The 27,929-nt window shown below is 38.2% G+C and overlaps 1 protein-coding gene across 1 annotated transcript; it reads left to right on the forward strand.

The window, feature by feature from the left end:
* On the forward strand, positions 1-27,911 carry LRRC63 (leucine rich repeat containing 63). Its single transcript, XM_077778773.1, has 8 exons — positions 1-446; positions 910-978; positions 4,641-4,801; positions 14,908-15,006; positions 15,294-15,430; positions 18,686-18,769; positions 21,446-21,685; positions 27,246-27,911. Exons 1-8 carry the CDS (start codon positions 53-55, stop codon positions 27,451-27,453), a joined length of 1,392 nt encoding a protein of 463 aa, XP_077634899.1. The 5' UTR covers positions 1-52; the 3' UTR covers positions 27,454-27,911.
* Positions 27,912-27,929: the final 18 nt, after the last annotated feature.

Consider the following 27,929-nt stretch of genomic DNA (forward strand, 5'->3'; position numbering starts at 1 on the left):
TCCAAGCTGTCATTCAGCCTCAAGTCGAATTTTTTGGAAAGAAACAAGCCAAATGGAAACTTCAAGAAAAGCAAAACAAGCAGCATCAAAAAGAAAAAATCTTCATGCTGATAACATCTTCAAAGACCTTCTGATTCTCTCCTCAGAGTTCTCCAGACCTGCAAGAGCCCCTTCCCCAGTTATTACTCCCAAGCTCAAGGAATTTCTCCCTGAGTCTCTACCTTTATCAACGAAGAAAACCTTTGTTTTTAAGAAACGTCTGATAGATTTAAGTGAAACAGAGCCAGGGCCTCTACTAAGAAGTATGCCTGTTAAAGCAGAAAGCCAGTGGTCTGAACATTTAAAACAAAACACTGCAGTGGTACTAACTATTAGTCATTTTCCAGGTGCCCTTGTTCTACCACCACCAATTTTACCAAGAAAACCTCGAAGACAGTCATTGTTAGGTAAATCCACTTTGAACATGGTTTGTAATAATGGGGCCAAGTAGAACAAAGGGGAGAGAAGGCATGTAAGCAAAGGCTGTTTTCCCATTGGGTTTGCAGATGGGGATGCTGGGATCACTTTTTGCCCATACATACATTCAATATATGAACCAGAATGCAGTAACAGAAGTATCGACCTTGCAGGTCTGCCAAGGTCAAACTGGGTGCTCTACTCAGATGGTGGTAGTGGGAACCAGATGAGGAAGTTCAAAGGATCAGAAAAGTCAGTATAAAAGAGGAGTGAGAATGAACAGTCATTCAAAAGGTGATCAAGATGAACTCGAGAAGCAGAATGCCAAGGCTGCATATTTCTTGGATAATCCAAATTCGTTAAAAGATGGACAATGATAATGAAATCATAACACCCCGAACATGCATGTTCACAAGTATCCAAAAAGTTGTTTCATTTTTTTCTTTATTCTAGAAGCTCAAGTAGCAGAATCTAAAAATGTGGAAAGTGCTTCAAGGCAAAGCATGTCAAACCTGAATGAAGGTAAATGCTAAGCTTATTTCATTCTTTTAAAAAACTGTATAGAAATGTATCTTTCTACAAAAGTATTCATGATTTTGTGTTGGTGTATGTGTGTGTGGTTCACACATACTTCTCACCTCACGTTCAACTCTTTAGGCCATTTACTCAGCAACTATTTTTTAAGTATTGACTATAAACCCAAGTTTGTACTAATGCTGAGAACATAAAAGCTGGAGTATTCTTAATCTGCGCGGGTTAGATAAACATGCAACAATGAAAGTTAATGACTTTCCATGTGCCAGGCACTGTTCTAGATGCCTTAACTTTAGTTACTTAGCAGAAACAAATGAAAAATCATCTTTAAAGAAGATTACATCGGGCACCTGGGTCGCTCAGTTGGTTTAGTGTGTGGCTTTGGCTCAGGTCATGATCTCATGGTCCATGAGTTCAAGCTGTGATTGAGGCTGTGTGCTGACAGCTCAGGGCCTGGAGCCTGCTTCTGATCCTGTGTCTCCCTCTCTCTGCCCCTCTCCCGCTCTCACTCTGTCTCTTACTATCAAAAATAAATAAACATTAAAAATTTTTTAAAGAAGATTATATCATTGTAGGCCCACATTATTTCTACAGTCTCACAGCATGTAGTAAGCAATTCACAATTATGAGGCACACAAAGAGAGAGACGAAATGAATGAAAACTAACAGAGAAGTAAACAGTAAAAACATACCCACAGGAGATCCAGGTGTTAGAATGATCAGGTACAGGTTTTAAAATAACCTGAAGACTTCTAGTCTAAGATTGAGTGTCTTGGACCAACCTTCTCACCAAAATCAACTATTAAAGCTGCCCCATCTATATAAAATAGCTAGGGGAGGTATTGGAGAGTAATCATTGCAGGCCTGAGTGTGAGTGGGTGCAATCTTTGAAATAAGGGAAGCTTATGAGTTAGCTCTACATTTGCCTTGGTGTTTGCCTGAGGTCACTTGTGGTCTTAGAGAATAGAGCACAAGCAGAAAGTGGCAGCATTGCTGAGCTGAGGAGAGAGTCCTGGTACTTCAGAACTGTCACGAGAGCTGGGGCTGGATGCAAAGTGTCAGAGGACACAAGTGAATCCAAATATCTGCATATGTATCCACTGGTTTCTTTTTGTTTTAATTTTTGAAATGTTGATTTATTTTTGTAAAAAGAGAAAGAGAGAGAGACAAAGAGGGCACACAAGTAGGCGAGGGGCCGAAAGAGAGGGAGACACACACACACAGAATCCGAAGCAAGCTCCAGGCTCTGGCTGTCATCACAGAACCGTACATGGGACTTGAACTCAGGAACTGTGAGATCATGACCTGAGCCAAAGTCAGCCGCTGAAACAACTGAGCCATCAGAAGTCCTCATATCCACTGATTTCTAAGCAATGCATGTGCAAGACAATACTCTAAGAAACGCAGAAAACAACATCAGCTGAGAAGCTAAGGAAGTGAGCATGTATTTTCAGAATTGCATGGAAGACAGTTAGTGAAATTAAAGCTTTGCCAAAATGTAGGGGCCTTGTAAACACACAGGGCTTCTAGTTGAGACCCAGAGGACCCAAATCTTAGAAATAAGGATGATGTCTTAGAAAAAAGTACAAAACTAAAATAGATTATCCCTAGCAAAGCTCAAAACCAATCCCTAATGAATCAAAGTGATACTTTTTGCCCAAAGAAAATTTAATACTTGTTTGAGAAACTTAGCATTATCCAGAACTTTTAAATTTTTCATTCACAACATCCAGCATTAAAGTAAAAAATCACAAGTCATCCTATAAAAACAAGATAAAATGTCTGAAAATCAGTAGAAAGAAATGATAATAGAAACAGACACATAGAATCAGATACTGAAGTTTTCAAATAAGGATTTTTTTTAATGTTTTTTATTTTATTTCTAGGAGAGAGAGAGAGAGAGAGGGAGAGAGAGAGAGACAGCGTGAGCAAGGGAGGGTCAGAGAGAGAGGGAGTCACAGACTGAAACAGGCTCCAGGCTCTGAGCTGGCAGCCAGCACAGAGCCCGACGGGGGGCTCGAACCCACGAACCGTGAGATCATGACCTAAGCGAAAGTCGGATGCTTAACCGACTAAGCCACCCAGGCACCCCTCAAATAAGGATTTTTTAAAAATTATGATTACTATGATTAAGAAAGTAAAGAATAAACTTGAGAATTTTACCAGAGAACTAGAATTTTTGTTTTTAAAAATAGTCAAAATTCTAGAACAAAAAAACAAATTAATGGCTCAATTAATGACTCAACACAGAATGCTCCAACTATAAACTTTCTCTTTTTTCCAGTTTTATTTACTCATTATGAAATGGTTACCACAATAAGTTAATATCCATTACCTCACATAGTTACCATTTTTTTTCTTGTTATGAGAAGTTTTAAGATTTACTCTCTTAGCAACTTGCAAAAATACAGTAAGTACAGTACTGTTAACAATAGCAACCTCAGGACTCTGTGCCACTATCCCTCCCAGCAGTTCTGGATCATTGTTGGTGACATAAATTAACTTATGGGTCTCCTCCATGTCATCAGCTGAAACAAATCATGCTGCCGTTTCTGATTTGTTGAATTTGTCCCACTCTGGTGGTTCCCTCTTTGGAAAGTTTCAGAGCCTTTGGAGATCCATCAGGGAATTTCGATTTACTTCTCTACCTCCATCTGCTGTATTTCTACTCAAAACCCAATGCTTGGGCTTAGTCCATGAGGATGGGTGAGCTGGGAGCAGCCCACAGACTTATGTTTTAACTCATTCTCCTTTCCTTCTTGCTCACATCCCCTTCCAAGCCAAGGGCTCTCTAGATCATATCACACCATCTCTCCTTATGCTGCAGTTACCTTTCACATCTATTGATCTGTAAAGGGCACACAGGGCCTATTTTAGAAACTAGAAGCTGACCATTGCTTTCTTTGGTCTAGGATGCATTATCTCCTTTGAACCCATGGCATAAGACTTCCTGAGATTGTAAAATATGTTGCTGTAAATAATGCAGCAAGAATGGCTGTGAATGTAAAACATATGTTTCAAGATTACAAAATATATTCCTGTCACATTTGGGTTTGTACGTGGATAGGCCATGTTTGTAGGCAAAACCCACAAATGTCATGAAGAAGTAAATTTAGACCGTCTCTGTTTGACTAACTTCTAAGTTGTTTGGACTTTTTTCTTTTCTTGTGTGGGGTCTCCAAACTGAGGGAAGAAAGCTGAATTATTTAAGGCACTTGAAACAAAGCAAGGTTGTTCCTTGCAAGGTGATCCCTATCTGACTTATGATTATGTGATGTCCTTTATTGGTTTTGTGAAGCAAGAAGTTGCTTCTGTAACTCATAGTAACAGTTTAAAAAATATTTGTACATATAACACAGAAAGACTGAGATTGATAGACTCTAACTTATCTAGAGAGAAGTCTAGGGCATATGGTTTTCCTTTGGAAAGATAATGGTGCTATCTAATATTTGAAAAAAACACACAACAAAACCCAGTTTAGCAAATAGAACCAGCAGGGACTGGGTGGGTAAAGACTAGGAAGATTTTCTCCAGAGGATGTACACAGCCAACCTATTTATGATGATTCACTGCTACCATAATACGAATACCTCCTAACTTTCACTCTAAGGGCTAACACATTTGTCTCACGTTTTCTTCTGTTTATTTAGGTATCATTAACATCAAACCTAAAATAAGAGAGGAATCACATGTTATACGTGGTGAAGGTTTTAAGACTATTAATGCAACACGATATGAAACAATAGTAGCTATGGTCCACCTGGCCATAATAAACTGTCAAATATACGGAAGAAATGCACTTAATCTTAAGGTATGCTGGATCTTTTTAATGGCCATTTCTTTTTGAATTATCAGTTATTTTTGCTTTAGGTTTCTTAGCTTAGGTTAGTTTCCATGGTATTGAAAGGATCCTTCCTGTTACAATAGAGATTTTCCAGGAACACATTCAAATTTATCTCTGAACCTGTGTCCTAGTTTTCCTTCATTCCAGATCCAAAGAAATTACAGTTTTTTTTCATTATATAGCATGATAAAAAAAATTGAGATTCAGAATTATCATATTTTAAAGTTATCAGCAATCTTTTGCTCTTAGGCCAAATTGAGCAGTAGGCTAAATTTTCACTGAACACAAGCCTGGCAATATGAATAGCAATAATAATAGTTACCATTTATTAAGTACCCACTATGTGCAAAGCAAATGTTACTTTTAAACTTACAATTCAGCAAAAGAGGTATTATAATCTTCAGTTTATAGATAGGAGCCCTGAAGCCCAATGAAAATAACTTGGGAAAGACCATACAGCAAGCAAGCAGCAGAGCTTAGGTTTGAAGCCAGAGCTCTTTGATCTCAAAATCTATGTTTTATCTTAAATTTTATTTTGAAACAAGTTCAAACTCATAGAAAAATTGCAAACATAGAATATTCTATTTGCAAGAGTTTCTTGGGGAAAGTAGGGCATTCGAAAAAGCCTATGGATACTGGGGGATTTAGAAAGCTATGTGCATGGCCAGGGCAGAATGCATTCTCAGAAAAGGCCCGAGAAGACCCCATGCTTTCACCACCTTTCAATGTCCTGCCTAACCATTGAAAGGGTGCCCTCGCATAGAGCCAATCTGAAAATACTAGAAGAAACATTATTCTCTCTCTACTCCTGTCCTGTTGTACAAGGAAATTTCCATCAAACCACTAACTGAACATCAGCTAACAGAGCAGAAATTTCAAAGACAACACATGAAAAAGTACAGACCTAACAAAAACAATTTCGAAAAATCACGAAACCAACAGCTACAGCCCACAGCAAGTAAAACAAGGCAAAACAAAACAAAAACATAAAGAGGGGGAATAATATGATTTTTAGAGTTACCGCATTATAATACATGAACTGTCAGGTTTCAAGAAAATATGGAATATGTGAAGAAACAAGAAATAAGGCCCATTCACAGCAGAAATTAATAGAAGCTGTTTCTGAGGAATCATGGACATTGGACTTACTACGGGAAAAACCCCTTTAAATCAACTGTCTTAAGTGTTCTGAAGTAGCTAAAAACAAAACAAAACAAAAACAGAATGAGGTGTGAGTAGAGATTTTTCAATAAAGAGACAGAAATTACAAAGAGGAATCAAAAAGGAATTATGGAACTGAAAAATACAATAACAAAAACAAAAAACTCACTGGAAGCTTTCAATAGTACGTTTGAGGAGGCACAAGAAAGAATCAGAGAACTGGAAGATAGGTCAGTTGAAATAATCAAATATGATGAACAGAAAGAACCAGAAGAGGAAGACAAAGGAGAAGGAGGAGAAAGAAGAAAGAAAAATGAACAGAGGCTAAGGGACCAGTCAGACACCACCAAGGGTACCTAGCAATGGAAGTCCTAGAAAAAGAAGAGAAAGAAAAGGGCAGAAAGAATATTTGAAAAAGCAGTGGCCAAAACCTCCCCAAATTGATTAAAGACACAAATCTGTAGATCCAAGAAGCTGGACAAATTCCAAGAAGGATAAACACAGAGAGTTTCACATTGAAACACATTATAATCAAACTGTCAAAAGCTAGAGAAAATCTTGAGAACAGCAAGAGAGGAATGATTTGTCATGCACAAAGGATGCTCATACTTAACAACCAATTTGTCATCAGAAATTGTGGAAGCCAGAATGAAATAACATTAAAAAAAATTTTTTTTACATTTTTAATTTATTTTTGAGAGACAGAGTGAGAGAGAGGGTGAACTGGGGAGGAGCAGAGAGAGAAGGAAACACAGAATCCGAAACAGGCTCCAGGCTCTGAGCAAGCATTCAGCACAGAGCCTGATGCGGGCTCAAACCCACAAACCGTGAGATCATGACGTGAGCTGAAGTCAGATGTTCAACCGACTGAGCCACTCAAGCACCCTGGAATGATATTTTTAAAGTGGAGAAAGAAAAGCAATCTCTCAACCAAGAATCCTACATCCAGCAAAACTATTTTTCCAAAACCAAATGAGCAATTAAGATGTTCCACAATAAACAAAAGCTGAAGGAGTTTGTTATTAGTACACCTGCCCTATATGAAATGCTGTAGAGAGTTCTTTAGTCTGCAATGAAACGATATTATACAGGAACTCAAAACCTTAAAAAAATAAAATCTGGTAAAGGTAACTACATAATGAAATATAAAACCCAGTATTATTCTATTTTTGGTTTTCAGCACTTCTTTTTATTTCCTATATTATTTAAAAGACAAATACATAAGACAATAATTATCAATCTATGTTAATGGACACATAATGTATAAAAATGTCATTTTGGACAAAACAACATAGAATAGGACAGGGTGGTTTGTATAGGAACAAAGATTTGTTTGTGCTATTGAAGTTAACATGGTATAAATCCATACCAGATTTGTTTTAAATTCAAGATGCCAACAATAATCTCCATGGTAACAACTATTAAGAAACTGTCTTAAAAATATACCACAAAAAAGAATGAGAAGAGAATCAATATGGCAGAGTGCAAAATAATTAAACACCAAGAAGGCAGTAATCAAATATCAACAATAAAAAACATTCTGGAAAAGGCAAAACTGTGGACATAGTAAAAATATCAGTGTTGCCAGGGATGTTGAAGGAGGGAGGGATGGAAGAATAGAAGGAAAACAAGGGATTTTCAGGGCTATAAATTATTTTATATGATACTGTGCTAATGGATCCATTTCATTATATGTTTATCAAGACCTTTAGACTATTCAACACGAGGTTTGAACTCTAATGTAAATTATGGACTTGGGTTGATAATGATATGTGCAATGTTGGTTCATTTATTATAACAAATACATCATACTGGTGTGTGAAATGTTGATGTTGGGGAAGACCAGGTATATGTGTGTGGAAAGTGTATATGGAGAAGAAAATTCTCAAATCAATAGCCTAACTCTACACCTTGAAGAACTTGAAAAAAAGAGCAAACTACATCCTAAATTAGCACCAAGAAGAAAGAAAGATTATAACAAAAATTAATGAAATAGTGGATAGAAAAGTAGTAGAGAGAATCAATAAAACCAAAACATATTCTTTAAAAAGATCAACAAAATTGACAAAGCTTTAGCTAAATGAAGAAAAAAAAGAAGATACAAATAACTAAAACCAAAAATGAAAATGGAGACATTACTACTGGCTTTACAGAAATAAAAAGGATTGTAATAGAATACTATGAACAACTGTATGCCAACAAATTAAATATCTTAGATGAATTTTTTAGGAAAACACAAATGACCAAAACTGACTCAACAACAAATAGAAATCTGAGCAGATCTATACTGAGTAAAGAGATTGAATAAATAATCAAAAACCTCCCAATAAAGAAAGATCCAGGGCCAGATGGCTTCATGGATGAATTCTACTAAATGGTTAAAGAAAAATGAACACTTATACTTCTCAAACTCTTCCAGAAAATAAAAGAGGAGGGAATACCTCTAATAGTATTCTGAACCCAGTTCCACCGTGGTGGGGGGAGCAGTTTCCCCACACTACTACCCAATTCTCAGATACCCTCAGGGTGTCCTAAAATTCAACTCAATTCTGACACTTTCTAGAGATAACACCAGATTCCACAGGTAAAGTGCTCAGTCCCACAAGTGATGATTGCCTTCCATCACAGGATGCCAATCACATGCCCAGGCTGTCACCTGCACTTCTAACCAACTGGCTATAAATTTACAGGTTCTCATGACCCTCTTCTTGGGTTCAATTAATTTGCTAGAGTGGCTCACAGAACACAGGAATCCCATTTACTTGCTATATAACTGGCTTATTACAAAGGACATTAAATGATATGAATCAACAGTCAGATAAAGAGATATACAGGGCAAGGTATGGAAAAGTGTATGGAGCTTCAATGCCCTTTCCAGGCCGCACTCCCCCCAAATCTCCATGTATTTACCAACCAGGATGCTCTCCAAACCGTGTACTTTTGGTTTTTATGGAGGTTTTATTACATAGGCGTAATTGATTAAACCATTGACCTTTGGTGATTGAACTCAATCTCCATCCCCTCTTCTCTCTCTGGAGGAGGGGATTTGGCGAGGCCAAAAAAGTCAACCTTCTAATCACATGGTTGGTTCCCCTGGCAACCAGCCTCCATCCTTCAGTGCTTCCCACAAGTCACCCCATTATCAGAAACCCAGTTGTGGTGGAAAGGGGCTTGTTATGAATAACAAGACACCCATTTCATCTTTATGGCTCTGATGTGATTTGGGGAACTGAGAACTAAGAATCAAATATAACAAAAGATGCTCCCAATTCTCTTATGACTCTAGAAATTTCAAGGATTTGGGAACCTGTGAGCCGGGAACTTTAGATGAAGACCAAATACACATGAGAGATATATATTTGGTCACTCAAATGATATTCTTTTGAACTAGAATATCACAATCTCTAACATATTCTATGCTGTCAATATAACCCAGATACCAAATGAACAAAAGACACCACAAGAAAACCACAGACCAACACCCTTTATGAATATAGATAAAAGTCCTTGGCAGGGCACCTGGGTGGCTCGGTCGCTTAAGTGTCCAACTCTTGACTTCAGCTCAGGCCATGATCTTGCGGTTCATGAGATCAAGCCTTGTTGGGCTCCTCCCTGATAGCACAGAGCCTACTTGAGATTCTCTCTCTCCCTCTCCCTCTGTCCCTCCCCTGCAAAATACTAGCAAACTATTCTCCTGGGCAAAATACTAGCAAAGTGAATTAAAATAAAATAAAATAAAATAAATAAAATAAAATAAAATAGTAAAGTAAAATAAAATAAATAAACTAAAATAAAACAAAATGATTATACATAATAACCAAGTGACATTTATTCTTGAAATAAAAGGGTGGTTCAACATAAGAAAATCAATCAATATACATTCATGCATAAGGGGAAAAAAACACATAATCATCTCAGTTGATGCAGAAAAGGCATTTGACTAAACTTTGTTCTTTAAAAAGAGAGATAAAATTTCTAAATCCATAATGTAATTGGTTAAGGAAAAAGGAAAGAAAATTGTATATATAAAAATCAAAATCAAAATGTCTCACAGACATTAAAATAGAAAATAATAAAACACTAAGAACAACATTTTCCCAGGAAGTGCCACAGCTATGATGAAATGGAACAATTCATTGGAAAACACGACTTGCTGAAACAGGCATAAGAAATAGAACACCAGTATAGTTTCGTATCTGTAAAAAAAATCTAATTAAAATTTTAATTAAGAGCCTTCACACAAAGAAAGTTCCAGGCCCATAGAACTTCCCCAGTGAGTCTACCAAACATTTAAGGAAGATACAACACTTGTTTACGTGACCTTATTTTATGATGCCTGTATAACTGTTACACCAAAGCCACACAAGGATATTGTAAGAAAGAAAAATCATAGACCACAATTTTTCCTCAATGTGCATGCAAAATTTCTCAAGAAAATTATTAGCAATTCAAATCCTGCAATATCAAAAATTTTTAAATGATGGATAATGTATCAGGACTAAATGAAGCTTCTGCAAGAAACTCAAAGTTGTCTTAATATTTGAAAATCAGTGTTATTCTCAACAATATAACCTCAATAGATGCAAAAACTTGACAACGTTCAGCATCCACTTAGGATGAAGGAAAACAAACACACCTCTAAGGACACTGGAGTTGAAAGAAACCTTTCATATCTGTGAAGATGGTTCTCGCTAGCCCTGGGGCTGCCCTAGTGAGGTGGCTGGAGCTGAAGTGGGTATGGGCCCTGGGGGCGGGGTGGGGGGTGTCTCAGGATTCTCTGCAGGACAGCTGAAGCTGAAGTGGGTGCAAGTCAGGTTACCCTGGGATGCTCTGTGCAGTGTCACCCTGGTAGGGTGGCTGGAGCCGAGACAGGGCACAAGCCAGGGTGTCCTGGGGTGCTCTATGCTGGGGGCACCCATGTGGGGTGTCTGGAGCTGATGCAGGGTTCCCCAGCTGATGCCGGCTGGGGGTTCCCCAGGGTGTTTTGCACTGGAGGGACCCTGGTGGGGCCGCTGGGGCCAAAGCAGGCATGAACCAGGAAGCCCCAGAGCGCTCTGCTCTAGGAGTGCCCTGACAAGCCCCCTGGAGCTGAAGTGGGGCAGGCCTGGGCTGTTCAGGAGTGCTTTGTCCCCGCGTCACCTTCGCTTGATGGCTGAAGCTGTAGTGAGCACTGACTGGGAGTGTCCCTGGCGGGCACCATCCTGGGGTGTCCTGCAGGGGTGACTAGGGCTGGTGTGGGCTAGGGAACTGGGGCCCCCTGCAGGACCCGCTCACATCTGCACTCTGGAGGGGGAGGGGAGCATCAACCAGTGCACTCACCACTCCACAAGCCCCGAGAGAGTTCCAGAGCTCCAGTGGCTCTCTCCCGAGGTTTGCCAGGGCCCTCGGCTGGTTCCTTTTCATTCCTGTCACTCCCTTAAGCCAAGGCTTTTTCTCTGTGCCTCAGAGCAGATGAATCTGCTCCTGGTCCCTCCAGACTATCCCACTGCAGTGCGAGGAGGGTGAGGGTTCTCTCCCTCAGGGTATTCCCATCTCCTTTGATGTTCTCTACAGGGTCTCTCTATCCTTTGTTGCCCAGAAGCTGTTCAGTCAGCCCTCAGTTCTTCAGGAGGAAGTGCTCTATGAGTAGGTATAGACTGGGTGTGTGCGTGGAGGAGGTGAGTTCAGGGACATTCTACATTGCCATCTTGGACCAGAAGCTTCTAAAACTCTTCATTTAAATCTGAGCTTCAATCTTTATAGAGCTTTCCTGTTAACCTTTTCTCCTAAAGCTGTAGCCTTTCGGCCCTTTCATACCAAGTCTGAGGCCCCTCTCATCCTTGAACTCCAGTTTTTATCTTTCAACCCCAATAGACTGGCTATAATTCTACTCAGCTTTGTGACCACAGCTTTGGTCACATGAAGCAAATGACTTCTGGAGAGTGTTGAGTGTTGTGTTTACCACCCTGAGAGTCTCTTCTCTCTGGAAGTTTGGTTTATTAAATCCTAGCTACCCTTGGTAATTATCCAAGCATTTATTGCGTTGTGTTTGTTTACCGTTTCGGTTTTAGTGGGAAGGTTGTTTTGAAATAAGGTTGTTAACCATTAGAAGTAAAAATACCAGATCATCTGGTTTCGAAGTGAATTACTTTGTTTTTCTTAAGATCTTATTAAAAAATTTTTTTTAAATAATTTATTTATTTCTGAGAGAGACAGAGACAGCATGAATGGGGAAGGGGCAGAGAGAGAGGGAGAGACTGAGAATCCCAAGCAGGCTCTGTACTGTCAGCACAGAGCCCGATGTGGGGCTCAAACTCACAAACTGTAAGATTATAACCTGAGCCGGGATCAAGCATCAGACACAACCATCTCAGCCACCCAGGTGCCCCTGGAGTGAATTACTTTAAATTAAAGGTTGGCAAGCTTTTTCTGTAAAGGGCTGGATAATAAAACCTTAGGCTTTCAGGATTGCATGGTCTCTGTCACAAATATTCAAGTCTATTCGGTAGTGCAAAAGCAGCCTTATACAATTCTTAAGGGCATGGCTGTCTTCCAATAAAACTTTATTTAGAAAAACAGTTGGCAGAGTGTGGTTGCTAATCCTTGCTTCACGTGGAGAAAGAATGTAGCTTTTAAAGAGTTGGGTGAAGCTGGTCAAGAAAAAATGTATTTCCACAGCCATTAATATTATTTTAAAAAATATTTGACTCCACAATAGAATCTAGAGTTCTACGAGGATGCTACAAATGAACCAAAAGTCATAATTTCTTATTTATTTCAGGGTCTTATTAAAAGAAGTAGATTTTATATGCACAAAAGTTACACAAAACAAGTGTACTGGATAGTCTAATACAGACTTAGTGTATAAGTACTTGAAGGTTGCTAGAGCAGTTCAGGAGATTGGGAAAGCCTCCACATTCTTAGTGCTATTTCGTTCTTCACATCTCTTTCATAAAAACCACAGCAAACAGGTTTTACAGTGGGAAGGTAAAAGGGAGCGCCAGGGTACCTGTGGAGGGCAGGCCTCGTGGTATATCCACCGTGAAGGTCCCTGGGATTACATGAGGCAGTATGAAGGTTCTGGATAGTCACTCATTCAGCCAATATTTACCAAGAACCCACCATGTGCCAGTGGTAAACTATGCATCCCTCCATCTCACATGTCTTTTGCAAAGCAGAAAAGAAAGCCTATTTCATGAAGCATATACTTTAGTGGGGTGAAATCATACATACGCTTGTACATAGTCTGTCCTGTGATGATAAGAATTATGAAGAAAAATAAAGCAAGTGACAGGGACAGGGAGTCACTGAGAGAGCACTGGTGTGGGAGGTCACTATTTATCATAGGTTGGTTAGGGAAGGCCTCTCTGGTCAAATGACAGCTGACTATACGCAGGCCACTGATGAAGTGAGAAGAAAGTTCATGGAACTAAATGGGGGAAGAACTTTCCAGGCAGAAGGAAATGTAAAGGCGTGAGTTGGTCTGAGCACGGTTAAGTGGAGTGATTAGAATCTATGGAAACTATGACAGATACATTTCTTCTACGTAAATGTACCACCAGTTCGGCAGAAAGAAGTGTTTAATGACAGAAAAAAAGAACACCGACTTCTTTTGGTCTCTATACACATTTACAAATAGTAATACTTTAATAAAAGGTCAGTCTAGGGGCCCCCAGAGGCTCAGTTGGTTAAGCATCTGACACTTGATTTTAGCAGGTCATGATTTCACAGTTGTGAGATCAAGCCCCTCCATGGGCCCTGTGCTGGGTATAGAGGCTGCTTAAGATTCTCTCTCTTTCTCCCTCTGCCCCTCCCCAGGTCATGCTCTTTCTGTAAAAAATAAAATTATAAATTAATTAATTAATTAATTAATTTTAAAAATGTCAGTCTTGAAACCAGCACTGTCAACTTCAAGATTCTTTAGCCATGAACCTTTTCATTCTTATACACTATGTGGCGTAGCCTAATGCACTACAGCAACGTCTCCCTTCTCTACAAGCTGAGTAATGGAGTTCCTTGGTTCAGTCAGGTGACCGTTAGTGAGTCTAGGATCCTTAAGAAACAAATGTTTCCACTTTCCTGGAGCATTAAGGATACTGGGGGCAGCAGGCCTGTCTTAATCAGTTCTGGCTGCTTTGACAAACTACAACAGACTGAATGACTTAAACAACAAATGTTCATTTCTCACAGTTCTGGTGGCCGGGAAGTCCAACATTGAGGTGTCAGATGATTCGTTTCCTGGTTTGAGGTCTCTTGCTCTCAGCTGTCTTCTTCCTGTATCCTCACATGGTGGAAAGATAGAGCTCTGCTCCCCTCTTCTTCTTATAAGGGCACTAACCCCGTTATAAGAGCTCCACCCTTAAGACCATCTAACCCTAATTACCTCACAAAGGCCTCACCTCTAAATGCCATCACACTGGAGACTGGGGCTTTCACATATGAATATGAGGGGAACACAAACATTTAGTTCATAACAGGACATAGTTTTCTTCAATCAGAATTGGCATACTTAAGCAAGAAATTTTAGATAGATGTTAGTTTAATAGCAAGGTAAGAAAGAAATAGAAGTAGAAACATGAAAAAATAAAAGATATAATTCAATGTAAAATATATTTACTAACTTTTCAGCATGTAGTGGACATTTAATAAATGTTTGCTTGTTATTAACGAAAATAATTCCTGTCACACATATAACACTATACTTATTACATACACGAACACTTAGCAGTGTTTCTATTTTGTTTCTATCCTTTACATAATTAAGAAGCTATTATTATGACAGACTAAATGAATGGAAGATGAATATAGGCTTATTAGTGTGTTGTGATAAACACTGTCAGATTATGTGCTCATTGGTTTTTTTTTTACCTTTACATAAAATATTTTGTGCATTGTTAACAATTAACCTCTAATCTCTTGTCACTTTCTTTTAGGGTTTTTTTATCATGAATTGTCCAGACTTAACGCCTTTGGCTTCCCAATTGATATATCTTAACTTATCCTTTAATGATATCAGTGATTTTCCCACAGAAGTGAGTCCATTTTTATCATTGGTATATATTGCAATATTGTTTTACTTTTACTTTTTATTTTACTGTCTTTTCAAGGATAATGTCTTATTAATTATAATTAGAACAAAAAATAGACACTTATGATGCCCTGGAAAAGAGTGAAAAAAGAGGTAAATGATGCAGCCAATTAATGTTCCTTTGCTGATTCTACTACATTAGTTTGAAGGGCTTACAAAATGTAACAAATAGAGAGAGATCTGTACACTTTATCATGCCACTCATATTTGTTTCTCTTTTCTGTTCCTCAGATATTTTGCCTTAAAAATTTACAACTACTATTCCTGAGAAATAATCCAATCAAAGAAATCCCTTCTGAAATTCAGCAACTTAAGTTCCTTAGAGTTTTCAGCATTGCCTTTAATTTGATTACTACTCTTCCACCTGGGTAAGGTCGGTAGACCTGAGATTATAAACACAGAAAAAGAGTTTATAACTTAGAAAGAGATCAATTTCCCATTTGAAAGCTGCTGGCAACATTTTAGCCATCGAATAATTCGCATTTTGTTCTGAATCACTGATTTGCTGCTTATTATTGTGTTAAAAGTAATCCTACCAGCTACATATATGCCAATTCTTATGGGGCCCAGGCCAGTGAGTGCTTATGTAGCAATCCATTATTTGGGTATGGATTAAAAGAACACTTGTCATATAAAGAGACTTTCTAGACTTTTTAGAAAGGCTGAATGTGGAATTAGGAAATCTAGACTTTTAACTTCAAAATTGATAATCATCTGTTTTATCTGGAGAAAGTCACGTAAGCTTTTTGGTCTCAATTTCCTAATCTATAAACTAAGAAATTAGCCAGTACAATACCCAAGAAGGAATGTTTGAGTATAAGGGAGATGGGTTTTTCTCCCCACATATGGACAGGTAATTATTTAACCCCTAATGAAAATTTTAAACCAAAACCATAACCAAATGCAAAACAAGATACTTCTTCCAGGTAGAGTTTAGCAAACTGAATGTGGATTAAGAGCAAAGGGACAGGGCTCATAAATAGTTGAACAACATTTTGTAAAGAAGATTCTCACAGTAATTAAGGAACTGCATCAAAATTCATTTATAAAGTTGTTCACCCACCATTGTTCGTAATTAACAATCCAATAAATTCTAACAATCCAATAAAATCTACATTCATAAACTGTATAACTATTGAGTCATTTAAAACACTAAGAAAGTAAGAATACTGCATTGTGTGTATTGCCTTTCTGTTTAAATCATCTATATTTTTCAACAGTAACGTAAATTGTATTTTCTCTGCCTTGATACTAGAAACAGCTATTTCTCTAAGGAAACCCTGCTTCCTTTTTATTGAAAGATGGTGTTTAAAACTTGAGATCTGAGTGCTAGATGTCCCATTGCTATTGGGACGACATTGCTTCTAGACACTCCCTGTGAACAGAGCTAAGTAATATATGTATATATACTAATCTGTGTGTACACACATATCTACAATTATTTCTCTCTGTGTGTGTATATATATGTATATATATAAACATTAAGAAATATATATACACATATCCCTGCATACATACACACACACAATTACATATATATGTACATATAGAGACACATATATATGTATGTGTATATACCTATATATGCATCTAAATATAAATTTGCATTTGATAATCTCTTATTGTAATTACAAACTTTAATAACCATAACTGTCATTTAAACAAAATGTAGGGGCGCCTGGGTGGCTCAGTTGGTTGGGCGTCTGACTTCGGCTCAGATGGTAGTCTGACGGTTTGTGAGTTCAAACTTCCTGCTGGGCCCCGCTGGACTCTGTGCTGACAGCTGGGAGCCTGGAGCCTGCTTCAGGTACTGTGTCTCCCTCTCTCTCTAACTCCTCCCCCGCTTACACTCTGTTTCTGTTTCTCAAAAATAAACATTACAAAAATGTTTTTTAAATGAACAAAATGTAAAAATTCTTTTTTAAATGTTTGTTTATTTTTGAGAGAGAAAGAGAGAGAGAGGAGGCACAAATGGGGGAGGGGCAGAGAGAGAGGGAGACACCGAATCTGAAGCAGACTCCAGGCTCCTAGCTGTCAGCACAGAGCCCGACATGGGGCTGGAACTCACTAAATGAGATCACGACCTGAGTCTGAGTCCAACACTTAACTGACTGGGCCATCCAGGTGCCCCAAAATGTAAAAATTCTTAAAGCAACTACAACTCATTCATAAGTAGAGGGTCAACATTGTTCACTATTTAGAGATTAAGCAAATTAGTTTGGAATATTGGTTAACCATTGGTTATAATCAAAAGTTTTAAGGAGCTATTTCTCAATAAGATTAGCGTTTCTAAAATAAAGCCGTGTATTTTTATAAGATAACAGGTTATGTATGTATATCAGGGGAAGATTGACAGCACAGCACAAACTCCCTGAGGCCTAAATTTTTGTTGCTACAATCTGGCTTTGAGCTACTTAGGGCATCTGATATAAAGCAAACATAGTTGGAACGGCCCAGCTCTGAAAGCACAAAGAACGGGATTCTCATCCTAGCTGTGACCTTAGATGCCCTACTATTACAGTTATGCCCTTGATTATACAATGTAAAGGTATAATCAACTCTCTCAGGTTAAATGTTTGAAGTTTTGTAACCATGGAAAGTCCTTTGATTTGTCTATTTAGTTTTCTTGTAAAATAAAGATAATACATCACTTCAAAAGCCCAACAGGCCTCTTCTTTTCTACAAAGCTTTGAGATAGGATTTGCTCATGAAATATATTTTCATTGTTCATTTAAGGAGTAAGGACATCACCAAAATGTGTCTCTTTCCTTTCCTTTTTTTTTTTTCCTTTTTCTTTTTTGGCTCTTGTCTTCTCCATCCCAAAGCCTACCTGGAGAGTCCTCACAGCCTCCAGAAAGAACCAACCCCAAGGTCTGATTTCAGACCTTTGGCCTCCAGAACTTTGAGAGTGTAAATGTCCATTGCTCCATGACACCTGGCTGTGGTCATTTGTTACGTCAGCTCTAGAAAACTAACAGCAACTGAGAAAATAACATATCCAAGTGTGTTAGAAGTTTCTCAGATGGCTTTTCTGTGTGGGGCTTTATGGCCAACAGACACATGAAATGATGCTCAGCATCCCTCCTCATCAGGGAAATACAAATCAAAACCACACTGAGATACCACCTCACGCCAGTCAGAGTGGCTAAAATGAGCAAATCAGAGGACTCTAGATGCTGGCGAGGATCTGGAGAAACGGGCACCCTCCTACACTGTTGGTGGGAATGTAACTGGTGCAGCTCCTCTGGAAAAGTGTGGAGGTTCCTCAGGAAACTAACAATAGAACTCCCCTAGGACCCAGCAATAGCACTGCTAGGAATTTACCCAAGGGATACAGGAGTGCTGATGCATAGGGGCACACGCACCCCAAAGTTCATAGCAGCACTCTCAACAATATCCACTCCAAACATTTCAAAGCAGTCTTAAAGGATAAATGGGTTCTTTTAGGAACTTTGATTGTAATTATACCCAATAACGAAAAGAAGTCCATAAATTTCAAGATCTTAGAAAAATATAGTTTCTCCATACTTCTACCTATTTACTCAAATATTTAGTTCTTTATTCATGCCCATTAATGACAAACATTTAATCATTTTTAATTTCATTTTATTTTTCTATTTAAGGTTGTTTTCTTTGACCTATCTTGAGGAACTTGATATTTCCTACAATAGTATTGCTTCTATTTCAAACGAAATCCAGAGACTCAGGTATTTTGGATGTAGTGAGTACACACAGTCATAGGCCCTATAAGGGTGTATTTGGTAATGATTGTGCTGGAGAAAATTGAGTTCTTTCTTATACTCAATAGCCATAAAACATAATATGTGAAAGCATAAAGTTTACAAAAACATAATCTGAATGATCAGTATGTTTAAGACATAACATTTCAAGACATAACATTTTCAGTGATTGTTTAAAAGCTGTACTGATGACTACTTAATAGAACGACAGGATAACTTTGTTCATTTTTCTGTGTGTACACCTGTGTTCTTATCAGTCTTATTTATTTTGGGTAAGGATATACATATACACAGTGTAATCTTAATAATACCAGGGATACCCTGCACTGCTTGGTAATAATAGCAAGGATAAGAGACAAAAAATAACAAAAGATGTTCCCATTGTTCTTATTTCTCAGGAAATGTCAAGGGTTTTGAGAGTTGTGAGCCAGGAACTATGGATAAAGACCAAATATTTCTTGTAAATCCCAACATCACACCTGTCTTTCCCAGAATTCAATGAACTCTTTTAATCACCAGCTTAAACATTTTTATTTTCAATTAAAGAAATATGTTTAACCATCGAGTCTTCTCCTCCATCTGGTTTCATTTTGTCTTCCTAAAATACCTATTGTTTATCTGTTAGGTCTCCTAGTTCTATCTTCTGTGACATCTATATATTTTTTTCACATGATTTTTCTTCATATTTTTGCTCTGTTTGAGTTACTTCTTCGTCTTCACCTCTAATCCAGATCTTTATGAAGACCATGTTCTTCTTCAGTTCATCTGCTGAATTCTTTAGTTTTATAAATCATGGGTTTGGGTTCAAGAGAGTCTATCTGTGTGGGTTTGTCTCTTATTAAGTGAGTTTTATTAAGTTCTGCCCCCCACCCCAACACTTCCTCTGCCTCCACAGAGCGTGATTGCCTCAGGAGCACTGTTGTGTGTTTGTTCGTTTTTCTCTTCTGGCTGCTCTGTCTTCTGCTCTGGGCTGAAGGCAGTCTCAGAGCACCTGCAGACAGAGTCAGTGTGTGACAGGAGGAAGTGCCTCTGGTCCGTAGGATGCTCAGCTACGAAGGCTGTCTCAGTGGGGAGCTCTTCCAGCTTTAAACATTGTTTAGCCTCTCGAACTCCCCAGAACTCTGAGAGGAAAGAGGAACCCTATCTGGTGGAGCCTCTATGATAAAGAAACTCAGGGGACGCCTGGGTGGCTCAGTCTGTTAAGCGTCCGACTTCGGCTCAGGTCATGATCTCGCGGTTTGTGGGTTCGAGCCCCACGTTGGGCTCTGTGCTGATGGCTGGCTCAGAGCCTGGAGACTGTTTCAGATTCTGTGTCTTCCTCTCTCTCTGACCCTCTCCTGCTCACGCTGTCTCTCTCTCTCTCTCTCTCTCAGAAATAAATTTAAAAATTAAAAAACTAAAGAAAAAAGAAACTCAGGCAGGGGCAGCCTCACCCAGGGGTGTTTGGGGACCCTCGCTGGCGTTTCCCCTAGAGTACCCCACACTTATTCTGGCTGTCCACTAGGCTCTCTGCTGCTGGCCCTGAGGCTTGTGCTTGGTGTGGAGGGAAAATAGTGACCATGCCACTTCCTCCTTGGAAATCAGAGCAAAGCCTGGGGTCTTGCTTTCCTTTTCCAGGCTGTGACAGGTGCAGTGGTCAAACTGTGGCTGAGGGATGAAGACATTGATGGTTCTTCCTAGTCTCATTATTTTAAATCCCTTTTTTGACCATGTTTAATTTTTTTTTCAGAGAGCGCAAGTAAGGGAGAGGGGCAGAGGGAGGGAGAAAGAAAATCTCTTGAGTCTGGAGCCTGACACGCAGCTCAACTCCACCACCCTCTGGGATCATGACCTGAACTGAAATCAAGACTCAAATGCTCAACTGACTGAGCCACCCAGGCGCCCTGATCACATTTTAGTATTGTCAGCCAGAGTCAGAACTGAAGGATTTGTGTGGACGAGAAACTAGGCTGCACATGAGACTCTAGACCTCCCAGCCCCTCATTTCAAAAGTCCTCATTTCAACCTTTTCACTCCCAGTACATTTGACAAGTTGGACCAGCCTTTGATTTGTTTTTATGTGGCCCCCATAAACAGATATTTTTCTGCCTGTCTCCAGCACTAATTAGAAAGGAGATGAGTGACTGTAAAACACACCATCAAGACAAGTAGTATAAATAAGAAAATCAGTAACATCGGGTCTCTTTCAACAAAGAAATCAGGGTTATCAGAATCAACGAACACAGTAAAACCAAGGGGACTCAGGGGATGAAAAGTCCATGTGCAACACAGCACATGATAGTGTGATAGTGTTAATTTCACGGTTTTGATTAGGCTTGAATGAGATAAGAGGTACTGATGTTCAATTTGTCAATGAAAATATACTCTTTCTTTGTATCATTGTACTATATTATTTCTTTTCTCATAATAACATGTTGCAAAGACCCAGAACGTATGCTTTAATTCACTTACACAAACCCACATATTGGTGTAATAATATATTGTTTCCGTTATTTTTTAATTCTCTGATTCTGAGGAAATACTTAAACACTTGTATTTTATTGCTAAGTGTGATGCTAATTTTCAGGAACATTGGAACAGAATTTTACTTCAGTGTTATAAATTGCATAAATACCTTTTAAATTTGGCTTCCTTTATTTGCAGACTACTTGAAAAACTGAATGTTGATGGGACAGAGCTGACTACTTTTCCACCTGCAATTTTGAAGCTTAACTTGAAAAAACTCCAGTTTGAGAATACTTTCACTCACCCGATTTTTTGGAAAGAGAATTCTTTGAATAGCCCCCCGTGTCTTACTCATCTTACTTCTTTGTTCTTTTTAAAAAATGATCTACATAAATATTATGAAGTGATCCCAGTGGAAATTCAGAAGCTGCTAGAATGGTGAGCAAATTCTGAAGCCCTTTTAATAAAAGAAAAATACCCTTATAAGCATTTATTTTTAAAAAAATTTTTTAATGTTTTATTTATTTCTGAGAGAGAAAGAGAGACAGTGTGAACAGGGGAGGGTCAGAGAGAGAGGGAGACACAGAATCCGAAACAGGCTCCAGGCTCTGAGCTAGCTTTCAGCACAGTGCCTGACGTGGGACTCGAACCCACAAACCGTGAGATCATGACCTGAGCCAAAGTCAGATGCTCAACCTACTGAGCCACCCAGTGCCCCAACACCCCTATAAGCATTTAAATGTTATTCAATAGAGGCCTGGTGACTGTTTTACTATTAACATGCACACCCCACACCACACCCTCAGACATACATAAAATTCTTCACCTTTCTCCTTCTGACTCTTCAGGCATCATAATGTAGTCTGAATTCTGCCATTTGCTAATATTCTCATTACTACTTAATTCCAGTGTGAGTTACAAATTGCTGAGGTGTAGCTGGCAAAATTGTTGTAGTATTAATCTTTTCTGTGAATTACTGAAGACATAGAAGTGGATTCTTCCAAAAAAGGATTCTTTATTCCCAGGCACTCTATGCAGGGAAATTCGTTATACTCTAGCTTCCTAGGGACCAGGAAGAGACCAGACGTATTTAGAGCAACTTCTCCTCCTCAGTGATCAATGGTCAGTGTGAGAATCATTGCCTAATCTCAAAACTTGGGTGGATCCCATGCACTGGCAGTCCACTCAGCTTATCTCTTATTTCCTGCACGTGGTATAAATCTGTTTTTACACTCATCAGTGTGTATATTATTGATTTAACAAATATCTGTCGTGTGCCTAAGTAAAATTTCCCAGGAGTATATAAATTACCAATATTGACTCAATAAAAGGCAGGGAGTCTAAACAGACGAGTAATCTTCCAAGCAATTGAAGAAGGTGATTAACAAAGTACCAATAAAAAGGGACCAGGACCCAAAGTTTTCCATTTTAATGCATCGAGATGTCAGTGCTCATGAGATTCGAATGCAAATGAAAAATTAAGAAAAATTCTCAGAAGATAAAAAGTTTTATAAAGAAATAAAACCAAACCAGAGAGTGGTAACAGATGTCGTATGAAACAATTTGAATTCACCACAAAGTAGGGAAGCTGAAGCTGACATTCCTCAAATCTGTACCCAAGAGTGGGCTCCATGTCCCCAAGCAGTAAATACCTTTTTTCCAGCTAAACAAATATTTTTGAGAGAAACATCCTCAGTTTAGCTCTGAAGATTCCAGAAAAATTAAGTTAAATTGAACATTATCTCACAATTTAAAGAAATGTCCAAATACACGAGGAAATGAGCCAGCAAGAGTAAAAGGAAGCAAAATCAGTCAACAAGTACAAATCTCCAAGGACACAAGATATTAGAACTTTACAGAATACAAAATACCTATTTTAAGGGTTTAAAGTAATAAAATATCATTTTAATTTTAAAACTGGTCAAGAAATAAAAGGCCATTAAATATCAGCAGGCACATATGAAAAAGAAATATTGTTTTATTTATTTATTGAAACATTGTGTGTGTGTGTATTTATTTTTGAGAGAGAGGGAGAAAAAGTGGGCGAGCAGGAGAGGGGCAGAGAGAGAGGGAGACACAGGATACGGAGCAGGCTCCAGGCTCTAAGATGTCAGTACAGAGCCCGGTGCAGGGCTAGAACTCACGAACCCCGAACTGTGAGATCACGACCTGAGCTGAAGCCGGCCATTCAACAGACTGAGCCACCCAGGCACGCCTATTTATTTACTTTTTAATGTTTATTTTTGAGAGAGAGTCAGAGTGTGAGAGGGGAGGGGCAGAGAGAGAGCGGGGAGACGCAGAATGTGAAGCAGGCTCCAGGCTCTGGGCTGGCTGTCAGCACAGAGGCCCATGCAGGGCTGGAACTCAGGAACTGTGAGGTCATGACCTGATCCAAAGTTGGAGGCTTAACCGAGTGAGCCAACCAGGTGCTCCTGAAAAAGAAAATTTAAATGAAATGAAATTCTAGAAACTAAAAGTGTAACCGTTAAAATTAACTCTGTGCATGGGTTAAACAGACAATTATACAGACATGAAGAGGGATCTACGGGATTACTGCGTCTTCACAGACAGGAGGTAAAGAGATATTAATATATACCCTAACACAGACGTAGACTCCCAGAGAATTCTGTGCATTTTCAGAAGTAATGAAAGACGTGAACTCAGATGCTGAAAGCTCTGCACGAGCTAAGTAACATACCTGATAGACACCAAAGACAAAGGCAAAGACTTAAAATCAGGTGGAGGGGGGAGCTGCTTACAGAGAATAACAAGCCAACTGCTAACAACAGTGTAACAATAACTGAAAACATATTACCTTGCCCAGCACAACTAACCTGCAAGAACAAAGGAGAACAAATGTCATTCCAGAGAAAAAAAAAACAGAGAATTTCCTCCCCCTAGATTGTCGCTAAAGGAACTTGCAAAGCATGTGCATCAGGAGAAAGGAAAACGACTCCAGAAGCAAGTTCTGAGATGGAAGAAGAAATGGAGGGAAAAGGGACTGGAATTGGAAATATGTGAATAAACAAACATGAACTCTAGGATCTATGAAATAATAATAACAACAGTATCTATGTTATGCTGTTTAAAAGAAGCTATAGTTAAAATCAGACATCAAAAATAATTAGAGATGTAATATTTAAATGATACTTTTGTAAAGAAACAGACTATACCTAGAAATATATGAAGTGAAATATGCATAAGGTACTTAGAGAGAAAACTTAAAATGACAGAAAAATAAAGAAGTTTGAATGAAATGAGAAAGACACATATCCAGGTATGATATTAACCAACACCAAAAATATATTCATTCTCCCCAAATAGAGCTGTATGTTCAATGTATTTCTGGTCAAAACCCCAACAGAATATCCTAAGAAACTTGATAAGCTGACTATAAAATGTGTTTGAAAAAGCAGAGACTTCAAAATAGCCAAGACAAACCTGAAAAAGAAGACTAACATTAAGGATCTCATTGATCTATACATGGTCAGATATGAACACTTATGATAAAGTCAGAGAAAGTAATACAGCTGATGTTACGTGCAACGAAAGAAAAATTGACCAATGGAAGAGAGTACATAGTCCAGTTACATTCTCACGCATGTGCGAAAGCTTGGTATCAGGCAAAATAGCACTGTGGATGAGTAGGGAGAGGAGAGACTTTTCAGTAAATGATACTGAGATATTTGGTCATCTGCAGGGAGAAAATGTATCATTAGATTCCTGCTATGTGTTTGTCACTATCATATGATGCAAAATCAGTTCCATTTGGATTAACGTAAATGTGAAAAACAAAACTTTAAAGCCTTTACAAGCAAGTATAGGAGACTAATGTGTATGATTTCATGATAGGAAAAGATAGCCTTAAGCAAAACAAAAAATATAAACAGTAAAGCCAAGTTTCATAAATTTGATAAAAGTGTAATAGGACACTTATAAAATTAAGAGACAAGCCATTAAGAAGATATTACAATGCTTACAGCTGTTGAAACATATATGTATGTCGATCACAAATCAGTAAGAAAAGATATAACCAGGGGCGCCTGGGTGGCTCAGTCGGTTAAGCGTCCAACTTTGGCACAGGTCATGATCTCACGGTTTGTGGGTTCGAGCCCCGCTTCGGGCTCTGTGCTGACAGCTAGCTCAGAGCCTGGAGCCTGTTTCTGATTCTGCGTCTCCCTCTCTCTCTGACCATCCCCTGCTCACGCTTGCGCTCTCTCTCTCTCTCTCTCTCTCTCTCTCAGAAATAAAGAAAACATTTAAAAACATTTAAAACAAGAAAAGATATAACCAATAAAAACTGTATAAGTGATAGGAATATGCAATTCATGGGAGACGATAGGAATATGCAACTCATGGGAGAGATAGCTGATAAACATGAAGAATGTTAAATCTTGGGGCACCTGGGTGGCTCAGTCGGTTAAGTGTCTGGCTTAGGTGCAGGTCATGATTTCACAGTTTGTGGGTTCGAGCCCTGTGTCGGGCTCTGTGCTGACAGCTAGCTCAGAGCTTGGAGCCCGCTTCAGATTCTGTGTCTCCCTCTCTCTCTGACCCTCTCCTGCTCATGCTGTCTCTCTCTCTCTCAGAAATAAATAAAACATTTAAAATTTTTGAAAAAAAAAGAATGTTAAATCTTACTGGTAATCGAGGAACTGTGATACCACATAGCAACAATTGGTTTTTGTTTACCTGTTTAATCAAGATTAAGAAGATTGATGTTTAACGTTGGCTTTGGATGCCCCAAAACTGGATTATCATGTACCATTAGTGGTGCTGTAAGTTGGTGAAAACTTTGCGGAAGGCATTTTGACAGTATCCTGCTTACTCCTTGAAATAGAAATTTAAGTCTTCAGAATCTGTATTATAGAATAGTAACATGTGAACACAAGTCAGGCACAGGGATGAAAATCTGAGCGCAAATGTGCTCAAATAAATAAAATAATTAATTAATTAATAATTTTAAAAAAGTAGTAAAGTACAATTATGATGTATCCATGTTATGGAATATTATGATGCTATTAATATGAAGCAAAACAAAATTTACTTCCATAAAAAGTTGTCGAAGACATTCTGTTAACTCTTTTGAGATTTTATTTATTTATTTTTATTTATTTTTTAATGTTTTATTTANGACCTGAGTCAAAGTCGGACACTTAACCGACTGAGCTACAACTCTTTTGAGATTTTAAACATGCATGAAAATGAATATGTATACATGTTTATATCAATTTTTTTAAATTTTTTAAAATTTAAAATTGGTAAATCATACCAATGTCTACACCACTAAGAAAGTATGAATGCCCTCCCTCACCCCCACCCCGATGGTTCTCATCCATATCGAACTTCGTACTGGCAGACTTTTCCATTGTGCCCATTGGATGATTATGAAATGGGATCTGTAGTCTCTGATGGCTAATGAAGGTGAGAAGCTACACTTCTCAATGTGCTCTCGACATTTAAGTTTCTTCTTCTGTGAAGAGTGTGTTCATGTAAATGGAATAATGGGTTGACGTCCTTTTTTTTTTTTTTTTTAGCTGATTTGTGAGCATCTAAACATACATGCAGACACTAATCCTATACTAGGTTATGGTAGTCCGTTTATTTTTAAAATGATATATTTATTTTGAATTCTACAAATAATATGTGGTTCTTACAGAAAATTTGGAAACTACCGAAAATCTTTAGAAAGATATTTAAAATGTCCTGTGATCATACTGACCAGAATAAGTACTGTTTTCTCTCTGCAATCTATCCTTAGAGTGTTTTCTAGCTATGCATCTATACCTTTTTTGTTTTAGAAAACTAGGATTGTTTCATATACATGTATCTATTTTTTAGCATTTAATTTTTACTTGTGTATGTTTTAGCTCCTTAATTAGATGGTAAGATCAATAATGATAAAGGCCCTATTTTAAACTGCTTTGCACAGCATCAACCAAGATGTCTTTTCTTTAGTAGATATTTACTAAATATTGATTTGATGTTTTCTCCCTTGCAGCCCATCTAGATGTGAATGGTGTCAAGGTCCCATGTTTGGTGAAGGTTTTCGAGTCATCCAATCCTGTGATATTTTTGGAGCAACACATCTTCCTATTTTGTATCATGTCTGTTCTTCTTACTGCTATAGAAAAGTAAAGGAGAGCAGTTTCATTTTAGATACTGTTTCCAGCCAAAGAACAACTCTAAATTCCGAGTTGGTAATTTAGGAGTCCCACTTTAAGAGCCATTAAAGTTTATGTATGTAGTGATTCACTTCTTTGAGAGTACAGGTTCTGTCTTCTGTGACTCCTTTTTGTAATCCCAGCTCCTTATGAAACTTTGTGACTGTTATGGAATTGTTGAAGAATAATTACTTTAGGAAGATTAGTAAAGGTCTTTGGATTTCAGTGAAAATCTAGAAAATTTCTTTTATCACATGTTTGCTGTAAAACGGAGAAATGATAGAATCCTTTGCACAAAAGGATTTATCTTACAACTGGCATTTTTATGCATCCATTCCAAGTGATAAGATAGCATTTCAAAGTCATCAGTGGGATTTGTGCCTTATATGGGTTCAAAGCCATGTACCCAAGTTCTCTTTGTGAATTCTGCTTGTGAATTTTTGTAGAAATCTGTACAGTGCCAACCATCTCAATTGTGGATTGTTCTAAGAATAAAAGATTCATTCCAGTCCTATATTTAG

The sequence above is a fragment of the Crocuta crocuta genome, unplaced genomic scaffold (assembly GCF_008692635.1).
Source record: "Crocuta crocuta isolate KB4526 unplaced genomic scaffold, BGI_CrCroc_1.0 scaffold586, whole genome shotgun sequence".
Lineage (NCBI taxonomy): Eukaryota > Metazoa > Chordata > Mammalia > Carnivora > Hyaenidae > Crocuta > Crocuta crocuta.

What these genes read in the sequence shown, in the direction of transcription:
- LRRC63 (XM_077778773.1), top strand. Translation starts at nt 53, where the DNA reads ATGGAAACTTCAAGAAAAGCAAAACAAGCAGCATCAAAAAGAAAAAAT. An exon ending in TCAGTGATTTTCCCACAGAA is followed by an intron (nt 15,007 to 15,293) that starts GTGAGTCCATTT and finishes TCTGTTCCTCAG; the next exon opens with ATATTTTGCCTTAAAAATTT. An exon ending in AACGAAATCCAGAGACTCAG is followed by an intron (nt 18,770 to 21,445) that starts GTATTTTGGATG and finishes CTTTATTTGCAG; the next exon opens with ACTACTTGAAAAACTGAATG.